General features: G+C 38.1%; 1 protein-coding gene across 7 annotated transcripts in view; it reads left to right on the top strand.

Annotated features, from left to right (window-relative positions):
- The window catches only part of SPIRE1 (spire type actin nucleation factor 1), an 81446-nt gene extending 69653 nt beyond the window's left edge, over positions 1-11793 (top strand). For all 7 annotated transcript variants that reach the window (XM_077933175.1, XM_077933174.1, XM_077933176.1 and 4 more), the window contains 5 exons: positions 2916-3053; positions 4425-4495; positions 5516-5543; positions 5982-6118; positions 7769-11793. In XM_077933175.1, coding sequence (XP_077789301.1) covers positions 2916-3053; positions 4425-4495; positions 5516-5543; positions 5982-6118; positions 7769-8027 — 633 coding nt within the window. In that variant the 3' untranslated portion in view covers positions 8028-11793. The remainder of the gene's footprint in view (positions 1-2915; positions 3054-4424; positions 4496-5515; positions 5544-5981; positions 6119-7768) is intronic.
- Positions 11794-15090: the final 3297 nt, after the last annotated feature.

Raw genomic sequence — 15090 nt, 5'->3', positions numbered from 1 at the left:
CTCTGAAATGGTATGTGTATCACTTTGGTGTAATCCTAAGTATACTTAAATGGAAGAAATTCTAGCACAATAAATAGTGTTGTGCTAATAGTAGTAAACTAGGAGACTTGGACAAAAGTCCACTTAACCCTGACACTCACTGGCTATCCTTGGACCGGGCACATGCTCTCAGCCTAAGCTGCCTTGTGATGATAAAGTGTGCGAGGGGGTGGCAGAGATAAATATAATAATGATGATATAGTATAGAAATTCTCATTGAATATGGTGGACTAGCTTTCAAAAGCCATCCAGCTCAGAGTAATGGTTCAGTTCTGCATGTCCAATTAGATTTTGGCTTTGTGTTCCTCATCCCAATGCGGCATCATGGACTGCTCTTGAAACATTGGGGTATAGTTAGTATATTGATATGGTGTTAGTCTGCTGTTAAAAGGAGGGAGATAGATATGCTCAGAAGAAATGTTCTTGGGGGTAGGGGACATAACTACTGCATGGAGGTCAACCACAGGTGGGAGGGGTTTTAGTACCGCCACGCATGCATCCCTTTTGCATTAAAAACTGAACCACTTTCCTCTACTTGATATTTTATGAATTGTATACAGTTGTGCCTCTCTGCTGATGAAAGGTGGGGAGGTGGTTTTGGCAAATTCTCCCTTTCTCCTGCTGGTCCATACACTCATCTGCCAAAAGGTATCCAAACCCTCTTGATCAGATTTGGAGGGGGCTGCAGATTGCCTACTGTTCAGCTAATGAAGTCTTTGCTGGATCAAAGTGCCTTCTGTCGCTTCTGTCAGCAGGGAGACACAACTGGATACACTATAGATTTCAGTCCTGAAAGGTTCAGTCAAGGCAATTTACAACATTGATACCAGTTAGACAATGTTATGAAAGCCAAGAGTCTTAAAACAAGTTAACAGAACAAATCCACAGGCAGGAATGAATTAAAAACTAATCAAAAGCCTTCCAAAATAAAGTAAATCTTAACCACCCACCTAACAATCATCGCTGAATAGGCTAATCAAATCTTTTTGGAGGAGGCAGTTGCACAATCCGGTACCCCAACTGAAAAGCCCTGTCACAATTGCAACAAAATGTGTCTCTCCTGGTGTTGGAACATGAAGCGAGGCCTTGGGTCAGCCTCCATCACTATTTATTTTGATAGATTCCCTGCCAATCAGATACAATGGCTTTGATCCAGAGTTCTGAAGAACAGAACTCCACTCACTTGAAGAAATGGAAATAAGTATTTTTTGTTTATTCTCCCTTAGCCCTACATCCCTCCTGGGGGGTTGAAGGCCTCAAAGGCAGTGTGGTAAGGGATTGGAAGGGGAAACAGGCAAAAGCCGCCTATTCTTGCTTGCTCTTTTTGGATTGCAATCCATTCTGTGATAGGAGGAGTCTTTCTATTCACTGAAAGCAACTCAGGATCCAACCCAAGACCTTATAATAAAATATTAAAAACCATAAATAACTAATGCATTTAAAAACTAGAAACAGAAACTCTTTAAAAACAGTATCCAAAATAAAACAGATCAATAAAAGGGTGTGTTTTTTTAATTTAAAAAGCTTGGGAAATAAAAGGTCTTTACCTAGCATTGGAAACACATTAGAAAGCATAATTGTTTTCTGAAATGTGTTGGTTATGAAACACATTTGGCTTTGCTTTGAAGCAAAGTATCCTTCAAAGCAAGCTGTATTAAATTTTGGCTCTTCAAAAAAAATGGCATCTTCAACAATACCAAGAAAGTAATGATTACAAAGGCAAATTTCACTCAGTTTATAGACCTTTGTGGGCACCTTAAGCAAGATGAAGTTTCTGTGTGTATTCCATTTCTAGATTGGTAAGACTGCAGTTTTTAAAATATATATGGTGGCTCCTAAATGCACATTTTTATCTGGTATACATCATAATTGATTTTTTTCTTCCTAAAAGACAGAAAATCTTTAGACTGTAAAATTAAATAACTTGCAGCGGATCTTAATTGCATATTTGGTTTGCAAATTGGATTTCCAAATGTGCAGTATTATGCTTCTATGCTTACGGAAATTTCCTGCCATTGTTTCTGACAGCTGATAATGTTGGACTTGGAACTAGGCTAAAGTCCTAGCTCCACACCATAGACGACTGGTTACCCTTGTACAAACCAGTAGGGTCAACATACCATGTTGCAAGACTTACTGTGCCCTGTTAGAAAGCACAACATAGTGGGATGTGCAAATAATTTCTGTCTTTTAGCTAGATTTATTTAATCAATTACAAATAATTGGGAATTGGTGTTTTATCCTGTGGTACCATCAGTGCTGAATGTGTATTCAGCTTAGCATCAATCTGCTAGGGAGTTTTAGTGTCAGAAAGCAATACTATATTTGTGTCACAAATATCACTGTATGTAACTGTATGAAGTTTAAACTGATTGTGTAACATTATACGGGAACAATATAACCTGCGTGTAATGTTAACTGTACTGGATATTTAGAATATTATGTTACCTACATATGATACCACAGAATAAAGTTTTCTTTGGGATTGGGCTACTAACCATTTCTCGGTCTGTTCTAGGCATCACAGAGTGTCAGACATTTCAGTGAAAATAAGCACCTGTGTTTTCAGTGGCAGGCAACATTATTTTGCATTTTTCTGCATCAGAACACACATCTATAATGTGAGGTTCATAATACAGTGATTGGCTTAATAAATGACAATATGGTTTTAGTGCGTATTAGGCCCCTTTGGTTGCAAATTCTAAACTCTTAGCCTTCTGGAAACATGTGATGCCTCTGGACCAGATATACACTTCTGGTTTGGGTGATGAAATCTTTTCTCTCCTCAATTTACTAATCAGGTGACTGGCTCTCTAGGTTGGTGGCTATGAAATTCTGTGAGATACATATTTAAAATAGAACCTTTTGGCTTTCAGGAGGAGTTTTGTTACCCAGTGGAATGCCTGGCTCTTACAGTGGAAGAAGTAATGCACATCCGTCAAGTGTTAGTGAAGGCCGAGCTAGAGAAGTACCAGCAGTATAAAGATGTCTATACTGCCCTCAAGAAAGGAAAGGTAAGGATGCTTATGCTGATTTCCCCAGAGAACTGGGAGTGAATGATGAAGAAGAAATTCAGCTAAATGTTATTAGAGCTCCTGAAATTAACAAATTAAGGCCTGCATCCAATGTCATGTTAAGTAATCTTCCCCCACCCTCAGCTCAAGGATTTATTATTTTGCAATAGGATTTTCTCACCTTCTTTTTCCCTTGCACATCCCCTAAATCTGGTATGGGTTTCCCCCCAACCCTCCAAAGCAGATTTGGGAAGGAAGGAAAGTCCCATTACATAAGTGTATGTTTTTAAGCTGACAGTACAGTTAGGTAAAGGTAAAGGTACCCTTGCCCATACGGGCCAGTCGTGTCTGACTCTGGGGTTGTGCGCCCATCTCACTTAAGAGGCTGGGGGCCAGCGCTGTCCGAAGACACTTCCGGGTCACGTGGCCAGCGTGACAAGCTGCATCTGGCGAGCCAGCACAGCACACGGAAACGCCGTTTACCTTCCCGCTAGTAAGCGGTCCCTATTTATCTACTTGCACCCGGGGGTGCTTTCGAACTGCTAGGTTGGCAGGCGCTGGGACTGAACGACAGGAGCGCACCCCGCCGCGGGGATTCGAACCGCCGACCTGACGATCGGCAAGTCCTAGGCGCTGAGGTTTTACCCACAGCGCCATCCACATTCCGTAACAGTACAGTTACTTAGTGCTATATTGGATCAAGTCAAGAATAGCACCATAAAACCATACATTTCTTTGAGTTGTTGAGTTGCATGTAATTCTAGTCATTTGAGAATGGTGGAAATGCTTCAGTCAGTTCTTACTGAACTCTTTGGAACTTCTTTCTGAGTAAGAATGCTTTTAGGATTGTGTTGTCAGATTTCTAATTGAGTGCTTTCTTCTAGATTAAGTAAAGGACTATGAAAACATTTCACAAATTTAATTGCACTGATTTAATTTATAAGGCGGCTGGTTAACTTTACACTTTGGATGTATTGGGTTGCAAACTACTTCTTCTCCTTGCCTGACCCCCAAATCTGTTCCAGAATCTTTCCCAACCCTCTAAAGCACATTTTGAGGTTGAACAGCTGGTTGCAAGGGAGATAAAAAGTGGGGGGAGTTGCGCTGCTCTTCATAAACTCCATAAGTCCTGTGCAAGGGCTTCTGCTTGTGCAGTTGGGTTACCCCCACTGCATGCTCCCTGAAATTGACTCTGTACGGTCAGAGATTGTTCCATTTGCCAAGCTGATATACTTGTGCAGACAGAACATTCGTAATAGTGTGACATCAATTTCTACCCTTTTTCTTTACTGATAATTTTTTTTTAGATGTTAGTAAATTGATTTTCTAGAAAGACCTACTAATGCTATGGGCTCTTCTCAATTTTTATAGCTCTGTTTTTGTTGCCGAACAAGGAGGTTTTCTTTCTTCACCTGGTCCTATACCTGTCAGTTTTGTAAAAGGTAAGCCTTTGGTTTTCATAGTAACCAATAACTAGTGAAGGCACTGGAGCAGAATTCTGTTTGTTTTATTTTTAACTTTTTGTGTTACATTTAGTATGTAATTGAAGGAGAAAAGGTGATATTTGTACTGTATTTAGGAGTAAATGAGAATTTGAACAGGGAGTTTTTGTGTTTTCCTAAATAATGATTAGGGATGATTAGCAAATGCTCATTATGGGATAGGACATAAGACAGAATAAAAGCACTTTCAGATTTAGTGTTAATATTTGAAGTTGGTAGAATGACATAAAAAGAACAAGTTGCCAAAGAAAGGAGTAGATGCTACAACAACATATCTCAAATGCCATGGTTGTGCAAGTTTATCAGAATCAATATCTTAAGAGCAGGAAATGGATGAATGATATTTAGTCCCCTTGGTGTGCACATACATGCTCACTAATACAAATTGCTTGCATGAAATTATAAGAAAACATTGACACTCAAGATTAATGTTCCTGCGAGTTTCCCGTAAGAGCCATTTAAAATTTGCCATCTAATCTTCTAGGATGTGATTAAATAAAAAGAAGAGTGCTGATGTCGAGTCTGAATGGGACTCTTGGGTTTTTCACACATTCCGTTCCTAATTTCCTGATGATGGTTAAGATCTATAGGACTGCCTATGGAAACATGCCAATTGTGGCTTGTGAGGTCCCTAAACTTCTCATCTAAGCTACAGTATGCCCTAACATTAGGCAACACTTTTGTAGCTCAGGACTGCAGTTGAAACATGAAGATGGGCAAGACCCAGGCCATGTGCTCAAGATTCTTTGGATGCCAATCCTTTGTTTTTATTTTTTTGCCTCCTCCTGAGTTCTGGTATTTAAGCTAAAGCCAGTGAAATTCAAAAATAGTTCGTAGCTCGTAAAACATTTTTACTAGGAAAGAACAATACAACTTTTGAAGAGACGTGTCCAGTGCTGTCCTGCAAAAGTATTACTACATTTAGCTGAGTAAGTCACATATTTTCTTTTTCTTTTATAGGCCTGTATGCTCACAGTGTTGCAAGAAGGTAAGTTCAGAAACCTATAAATCCTTCATCTTCTTAAAGTCTGTGGTGTGATTCATCGGGAACAGCTGCTTTACTATCTTCATAGTACAACGAAGTACAAAGTACAACAGGAAAAAAACTCAGCAGAAACCGCCGCCCCCCCAAAAAAATCAGTTTACAGCATCCCGCTTTGAATATACTTGCCATATATACACAGTAGTGTTCATGCACTCATATTTCTTTTTTTACAACATTTGCAATATATGTATTTGCAACATTTTTAAAAACTGGACTCCTGTAGAAGTCTGCAGGGAATGTATTGCGTTGGTATCTCTATAGTTCACAAATTCTAAGTCATTGCCACTGGGAATATGCTTGCGAAAGTTGTACAAGCCCACATAATGGCACTGTCTCTAGGTAGCTCAATCTATAATTGTTATTCTTTTTCCTTTGTAACAGATGCGCCTGCCATCAAAGCCATATTCTACACTTCCCATCTTTTCTCTGGGACCTTCGGCTTTACAGAAAGGAGAGAGTTTTATGAGGCCAGATAAACCTTCCACTAGCCATCACCGGTCCCTTAGGGGCATGCCAAGGTAAGTGATACTTCTGATTAAGATTAGACTGCTTATCTACTACCAGCTACTTTCATGGACTATATTCCATAGTTCATTTTATTTGTGGGCAGTGAATTGTTACATATATTTATTTCTAAGATGCTCTTGTAGATGCTTACTATTATTCTCTCTTTCTTTAAAAAAAATACAATTAAATGGGGGGAGCTGTCAAAATTTAAATAAAACACTGCAGAATTAGAATTAGGTGACATTTGCAAAATTAAACACAAAATTGTATTCTATTTCAAAAGAAAATAACCAAAGTTAAAAGTGGGAAAATAGGCAAGAATCTATATAAAATGGATTAAATAGTAATTTAACCATCCTTGCCAAACCTGACTTCAAATCAGTATAAAACAACAATATATTTTGCTCAACCATAGAGCTTTGTTCGATTCCATAAATGACTACCAATTTGTGGCAAATTTATCTTTGGATTTTCTCTTTAAATCTGACATAATGCATTAACCTGGCTATTCATTAATAGTTGATGTGGTTGCTAATCACCATTTTGCAAACAGTTCTTACTTCCAACAGATGCCATTTTCTTATGTTCTTGTCATACTAAACCACCTGTATATTTTAACAAAAAAAGCAAAAAAATAACACTGAGACCAATGGTATATTTATTTTCCTTTTCCCCCCCTTTTTCTTTTTGGTCAATGAACATTCCCACCACATGTGCAAGAAGTCACCTCTCTTTTTCTCGCACTTCCAGCAAATAGATGTATACTGCCACAAATGTACTATTACATTTTTAGAAGTGTACTATAGGTACTTGTGAAAGCTTTTGACCCTATCCTTCAACAAGTTTCAAGGCAGTGATCAAAAGGTGTTCAATCTATAGAAGCATTTCAACCTCCCTTTTCTTGTGGGAGCCCTTCAAACTCCCTGAAAAGCCACCCCCAAAGGTTGGTGAGCTTCCTGGTGTAGCTTTTGAAAAAGGAAATTGGCACACCTCCCTCCCCTAAAAAAACAACAGACGCATCATAATTTCTTTTCATCACCACCCTCCTAATTCTCCCAATCAGCTCCACATCGTCCCAATTATTTAGAGCAGATTTTGGAGGTGTACAAAGGGCTGCAAGATTATAGCAGAAGGGCAAGTTTCATTTGCCTGAACAGGATGCTGCAATCGGATATAATGTTTAGTTTTTAAGGTTTTGCTGAAAGAAAAGAACTTGCTTAGCTTTTTAAAAATTGAATTTGCAATTGTCTTTTTTCGTACTCACTAGTCATAAAATTTGTTTCATTATTTGTTAGAGAAACATAACTAGTTTTTCAACTTAAGGTTGCCGTTAAAGTTATAGAAACAATGTGCAAAATCATTTATGAATCTAATTTGCAAAGGTTTATTTTTCTCTTGCTTGTATATAACCATTTTCTAAAATCATAAAAGCCTTCATAACTGTTAGCCAAATAGCACAATTTTGCTATGATTAATCTGTGTTTTGCATTAATCATAACTGGCCACAAGAAACACCTCTCTCCCCTGACACAATATGTTAGGAAGTAAAAAGACCTGTGAGAGACAGATTTGTTATTTTAGAGTGCACAGAGTTCACCTCTCTAGTACAATTGGAAAGCTAAATAACCCTAATAAGAATAGAATTGTTGCTTTGTTTTCAGGTTATCCTCAAAGTCCAAGTCTGTAGATAAATCAGATGAAGAAGCACTATTTCCAAAAGAGCTAATGGAGGACTGGAGCACCATGGAAGTGTGTGTGGACTGCAAAAAGTTCATTTCGGAAATCATCAATTCAAGCCGCCGCAGCCTCTCCCTGGCTAACAAGCGAGCCAGATTAAAAAGGAAAACCCAGTCGTTCTACATGTCCTCCCCAGGCACCTCGGAGTATTGCCCTTCTGAGAGGACTATCAATGAGATCTGAGCTGTGTGCCTTTCTCTTTGCTTTGTATTCATGAAGTCTTGAGAGAACTCGGTGAAACCAGAATGTCTTTTTTCCTTTGTTCCACCCGACAGCTTACATTTGCATTAGATCACTGGTTTTGCCACTCCATAATTTATACACAAAGAGAAAGTAAGAAATTGGGCTATGCAGCAGGTCAGTAGATAAAACTGTTTGCACAGGAAGAAAATGTCCGTTTGAAATTGTTGCCTTTTTGTATGTGGCACAGTGTACAAAGAGCGCCTTTACTTGCATTATTTTTCCCAGTGTTCATTCCTTCGATAATTTTCAAGAAAAGAGTCAAAATATAGTTACGGAACTACACAATGGTGTTAGCACAGTTGTAATTATCGAACTATGCTGGCATTTACTACCAACTGACATTTACATTTCAGTCTTTGTGGCACACAAGCCCATGCTTGTACAGAAAATTGACGGGGGCCATGGCTCTTAATGCCTTATGGTATAGCACAAAGCTTTAAAGGATGTGCTCAGCATGGTCGATCAATCCAAACTAGATAGTTTATACTGTCTGGGTTCTAGAATAAAATATTGAATAAGCTAAGAAGCCTGGATTGGGTAACTATTTCCTGCAGCTGCTACTTGTTCCAGTATAATGATAAGTGTGTTATGTCTAAAGTAATAGCAGTTTCTTCCCTATCTTGAATGTATTCTGAATGTTAGTTGCAGTAGTTGTTAGTTGTAGCTTTTAGACATAAGCAAAATACTCTCTATGGAGGGGATGCAAGATAAGTGCAACTTTTTAATATTAATGAGTTTTTTGTAAAATTAAGAACATTCTCTGGGTGACAATCCTGAGAAAATAGATCATATGTATATTTGCATTATAGTAGAACACCTAAGTACTGCTATAATTAAGGGTCTGGAAGCATATCCATTATAAGCCCCATTTTTACAGGGGTTTGTATCTTGGCTGTAAAGAAATTTTATACCCTGCAAAAATTTGAGGCAGGAGTGTCTCAGATTGAGAGGTAGGTTTTTTTTAAGGTTTGGAGAAACACTGTCTAGCTGTTTTGAAGTTCCAGGAATATTACCAAACATCACATTTTTGCACTCTTTTATATTCTGATTTTTAAACGTAAACAAACTGGGGCTTAGTGTAGAGTGTGCAGCTAGGTTGTTTTTATATTTATAACAGCACAGTTATAAATATTTGCAAATCATCCAGTGGACAGGAACAATAATCCTTTCACGTTTTTAATGGCTAGGTCCATATTTAATATCAGCATTCAGTATATGATAGGAAGGATTCATATATTTGAATTTTCATTTTCACTTTTTAGGTTGATGAGAGACATCTCAGTTCACTTCCAAAATAAGCAGAATCTGCTTTAATGCAACCTCTATCCAGACATTTTTTTAATGAAAATACGCTGAGAAATGAATCTTATCTTCCAAGAAAACCAAAACATTAAGAGGCCAAGAAATAGAGCTACTATGTAAAGACTAAAAGCCTGATATTGCTGCTCTAATATCTGAAATTTAACTAACTGCACAAGCACAAATGTTTGGGGTCTTAGGATGCAATGGGGTCTCTGGTCCAATTATTCTTAAGCAACTCAGCCAAGACAGTGGGGCTACTCTATTTTCATTGGATAAACAAATGTAGGCCGTGTCTACACTACAGACAAAACTGGCACTGTTGGCACAATTGAGGAATTCTCACTAGCAAAATAAAACACTCTTACAGGGAAAGCCACAAGAGTTCAACCAATGGACATAACCAATGGTCAATAACAGCAGAAGTTAAATTTCACTTTGTTAATTGACATGATAAAATTGCATTGTGATGACATCAGACCGAGAAGTATTGTTAGACTATAGTCTTTTTTTCCATTAATCAGCTTGGAAAAAATGGACTGAAAGCACCTATTCCTTTTATATTTTGCTACATTTTATTAATAAATGCCACAAATTGTGTGGAAGCAAAGGGGGTCACCTCACAGCTCACAAAGGCATCAGCAATAGCTCCCAGTAAGGTGAGGCATCAGCTAGGAGATTCTCACCCTTCCAGGTTTTCTATGTCATATCTTCTCCTTCCATGTAGCTAACCTGCTCTATTTCCTCAATCTGGGGTCTTTATCAAGAACTGGTTGTCTAGCTACTTTTCTAGAGAAATAAGGTGTATTCTGATATGTGCCTGGACACACAAATACATCTCTGGATGGAAAGCCTGCTCCCAACGACCCCATCTATATCAGCCCACACGCTCAGTCTCCAGCCTTCCCCAGGTAGAGCAGGGTACCCAATCATGCATGATGCTCTACTCACGTTTAAGGGAATGCAAGTACTATGCCCTTATAGACCTATCCTGCTCAACGTGGGGAAGTTTTGGAACAAATGTGTGGGGCAGGGCTTGCATGTGTGCTATCTCCTGCCTACAGATAGAGTTCACGTGTTCAGACAAATGCCTGAATTCTCTTTGTGAAATGTGGCTGGGACTCATGTTGTCGCCTCATTCTATTAAATATTCTTTAGATTTTCTAGGCTCTTTATTAGTATTACACACATGAACTTTGGTGCTCCTATGGGTCCAGTCAAATTACAGGGAGTGAAGTGGGGATCTTTCTGGTAGAGGGCCCCTCAAATTCTAAGGTGAGGGGTTTGAGGTTGAAGTGCTGACAGTGTGAGTCACCTTGAATGCCAGCGATATAAGCGGAGGCCGCTTGTCTCAATAATTTTATCCCTGCACACAGACAACACAATTCCTTCTTTCTTTCCCTTTGACAATGCACTTACAGCCACATGCAGCATTCGATCTTAATAGCAAGCTCGATATTTTTCAGTCACCACTTTCCAAGTGCCCTTTGCCTTTCTCATTTCCTCTTTGACTCTTTCTGTCAGGATGAAGGAAATATGCCGGCCTTTAATTTGGGAGAGGAAGTTCCACAAAGTTGTTGTTTGAAGCCTGAGGGGAAACTTGGTTCCTTGAGCGTTGTGTTGTGTGACATAACATTCTTGTCACCTTGCCATTAATATTCCAACTGTGGTCCAAGTAATAAGGATATTCACTCTGTTTCTCCATATCACAGGAAGCTGCCTGTAACGTGAAGCTTTTTGGTGCCCTACTCTGTTTCAAAATAGTCATATCAACTTGTAAATATGTGTAAAATATATTAACTTCGGAGAACCACCACTCTTTGTAGTGAGAATCAACCTTCTCATGAAGAGTGAAGAGGAAATTTAAAATAAGCTAAATGAGTCAACTTCTGTGTTATCAGAAATCATACCAATGTTTAAATGAGTTTTAAAGAGGAGAAAGGCTATCTAGAACAGCAAACTTGGCACCATAAGAACTTTAAAGCATTTATTTTTCTAATTACTAATAAATCTAGGAAGTACCCCAAGTGTATTGTAGAAAACCTGCATCCAGTAAATGATTGTGTGTTTTGTACATGAAAATATTTTGTGGGAAATTCCAAGCTAGCTCCGCTCTGCAGAAGGTGGCGACAAAGCCTTTGCAATGCCTTGGTGTGCAGACAGAACTTTTATGCATCCCTGGTGACAATGTTACTCTATTATTATTTTGGTTGAAATCCTTTATTTAAATATGAAATATGAGGAAAATAAAAACACCTTTCTGTCATAGCTTTTGTCTGTGTTAATAATTTGTTATAACTCTGTACAATATTTGAAAAGAATATTTTAGTACTTGCTTGGGCTGCATGAAAGGAAGAAAATCTGTCAGATTTATCTGAAGAACAGCAATAAAGCAATTTTGATGGGCTATTTTTTTTAAAGCATTTAATTGGCACAAGATTCACAAACCGAAGTTTAAAAAACTTTCCCAAAAACATTTCTGTACCTCAAACTGCATTTCTAATTACATGTCATTTGTGCTGAATCCTTAGTCTCTGCAACTGCTACATTTACATTGTGTAAATTCTGTCAGAAAATAAATTAATTTGGCCTTTCTACCAAAGGAAACATATTCAATAACACATTAATTCAAACTTATCACCCCTCTTCCCCAACCCCTTTTGTTCTGCCTATCCCTATTAATAAAAAGTTCTTCTCCTGTGATTACTGCACGTAAAGTGAGTCAAAAGTGGTTCCCTTTTAATAACGCATGGTTTCACATTTTCATTTGTGAAATGCTGACACACCAAGCAGATATTAGGCAAGCGATGGCATCACATGTGGGTACTTGTTAGCACAATTTTGGAATTCTAACAGCACAAGTATTTTAATTGTAGACCATCTTTCCCTCCCTCACCTCCGCAATTTGATCACCTGATTTATAGTACCCATTTAAAAAGTGTATCTTGGCTTAAGCTAACACAAAGTGATATTCTGGAATGAGCATTATGTAATGCCATGCTAAGGAAAATTCTAAGCCGTGGGGAAATACCCATTATAATGTGTTACAACTTGCATGCAAATCTAGCCATCATTTGGGCAGGAGGTGAGGTCTCCACACCACCGATTCTAAAAGCACCAGCTTAAGTACTTTTCAGTTTTTAGAATACAATTGATCGGTAGGTCTTACAAAATTGGATATAAAATTCATCATGCAGACAAAAGTAGCTTGTAATTAATATTGCCACAATCTGATGGGTGCCAAAGAAGAACATACCTGGCAGTTTAGTTTACTGTTTTTAAATGACATCTTTCTGAATTATAATATGGAGAACCCATTTATCTTTTTGCTGTTAAAAAAGACAAAATAAATAAATAAATAAATAAATAAATATTGTTCAAAAGCTACTAAGAGTGCAATGACTATACAAGCACCCTTGTGGAATTCCAGCTAGATTTGCACTTACAAAGACTTAAAATGCTGAATGCTTTGTGGTGGAAAGGCTCTGTAGCAATAAGTTGCTATGGCTGACAGAATTTAGTATTGAAGTATTCTTGTGCTATGACTTTTCCCCTATTGGTTGAATTTCTGTTTCTAAACTAATATCGGAGATCATCATTCCAAACCAAGAGACATGGAATTAATGGAAAACGGGCTAACAAAGTGTGTCCATAGAAGGGTACATATTAAAGATATGTGAAGTATCTCTGCTAAAGTAATATCAAATGTCTTGACAGGCTTTTTTTAGACAGCACTATCCATCAACGGAGCACCTACAGAACAAAGTTTATACAATAAAGTTGGTGGTGGCTGCTATAATCGGTACTTTTAAATTTATTTAAAACTGCTGGTTTAAAAATCTAAGCAGCAGACAAAAAGAAACCGCAGACAACAAAAAAGTAAGTAGTATAAAGAGATAAACATAACATACTACCTCAACAATTAGTGTTTGGTTGGTTTTTACCGATCCTGGACTGCAAGTGTGAAAACAGTAGTTAAATCTAGGTCTCCTCCCTTGTTAAGGACCAATTGCCCCAGGGAAGGAAGCGGAATGCTGCTTTCAATTCCCACGCCTGTCTTCAGCTATGTTGCCAACTCCTAGTTAGCTGGCTTTAGAAAGCAAGCAGAGAACTAAGGATAGAGCTCTGCACCTGTGAGTTTATGGCAAGAAGCAGGGGTGGCAAAAGAAGGTCTACTTTATGGCCTCTAAATCAACAAGCAACACGTGTTCATTTTTGTGGTGTGTATGCGGGTAAATTAATTTACAAACATCATGTGAATTGATATTATTATTAATTAATTAAATTCGTTAGTCTCTTTACCTTCCCAAGGCAACCCAAAGCAACTTACAAGCTACCCACCAACCATAGGGAGATGCATGTTCAAATTCCTTCTCCATCATAATGTGTGACCCTGGGTACACCACTCTTAAAAAGTCTTACCTGCTTATAGCGCTGTCATCAGGATAAATTTAAGCCACCCAGCCCTGCCAGTTTAAGCTCCTTGAGAGAAGAATGGGAGTAAAGATAGTGAAAGGTAAAACTAAGCTGAAATATATTTGGCAGGAGAAATAACTCGCAGATTTGTCTCTTAAAACGTGCTCATCTTATTGCTTCATTTAATAACTAAATTCTATCAGCATACTAGGCTAAGAAAACTCAATATCCTCTGTATCCCATTTTATAACTTCCTTTAGGCATAAGTTTCCAATCTCAGCGGTGTAGCCTTATATCTTAGAAGCAAAATTCTCAGTCAAATTTGCATCCATCAAAATCCTCTTAATTATGTATAGTTGCAGGGTTGAGGAACAGCATACCTTTACGAAAAACAACTGGAAGCACAAGATAAAGTTAGTTCTTCAATTCCTCCTATGTGATGTCACTGTGCATGTTTTTGTATGGCTTCTGATGCACCAGGGTAGCCATTTGTATATGAAAAGGGCAATAGAATTCTTCTGCTTGTTTTCCTGTTATGTAATACTGATATGCAGTTTATGCATTACAATTTTTTTTAAAAAAAGTTGTACTGATGTGTTCATTGCTTCATCAGATCAATACGTTTTCCAGTATTGCAGAGAGTAAGTTGTGTGTACCACTGCATACTTTTCCGCTACAGGTAGGTAGCCGTGTTGGTCTGCCATAGTCGAAACAAAATAAAAAAATTCCTTCCAGTAGCACCTTAGAGACCAACTAAGTTTGTTATTGGTATGAGCTTTCGTGTGCATGCACACTTCTTCAGAGGACTTTTCCGCTATTTATGTAAACACATGAAAATGGGACCTCCCCCAAAGGTTAGAATTAAGTTTCATTGATTGTTTTCACAAAATTTACAATCACCACCTTGATGGCTGCACAATTAAGACGGGTCCCTCATCTTACTTTGCTAAATCGTACTTCCAGTTAGTCCATGTCTCCATGCACCAAGAACTCTTTAAGGAAACTAATGTACAAGCTCCACTTTCTCAGTAGATACATAGTACAATCCTTTGCATGTTTATGCAAAATAATACCTCTTGTATTTAGTAGGGCTTACTCATAGGTAAGTGGATTCCAACTTCTGGGAGAAAAGGAAGTGAAGACTGAGGTTTTGTTTTTTAAATGGGTACATCTTAGCAATACCGATATAACAAAGTAAGTTAAATCTTCTGTGTGCCCTAGCTGTGGCAACAACATGAAAGCATTAGATTAATAGTTCAACCACAATTAATGAGTGCCAAGGTACTCT

The sequence above is a fragment of the Podarcis muralis genome, chromosome 8, assembly GCF_964188315.1.
Source record: "Podarcis muralis chromosome 8, rPodMur119.hap1.1, whole genome shotgun sequence".
NCBI classification, from domain to species: Eukaryota; Metazoa; Chordata; class Lepidosauria; order Squamata; family Lacertidae; genus Podarcis; species Podarcis muralis.
The sequence above is the reverse complement of the archived record's forward strand: the minus strand, read 5'-3'. Positions and strand labels throughout refer to the sequence as shown.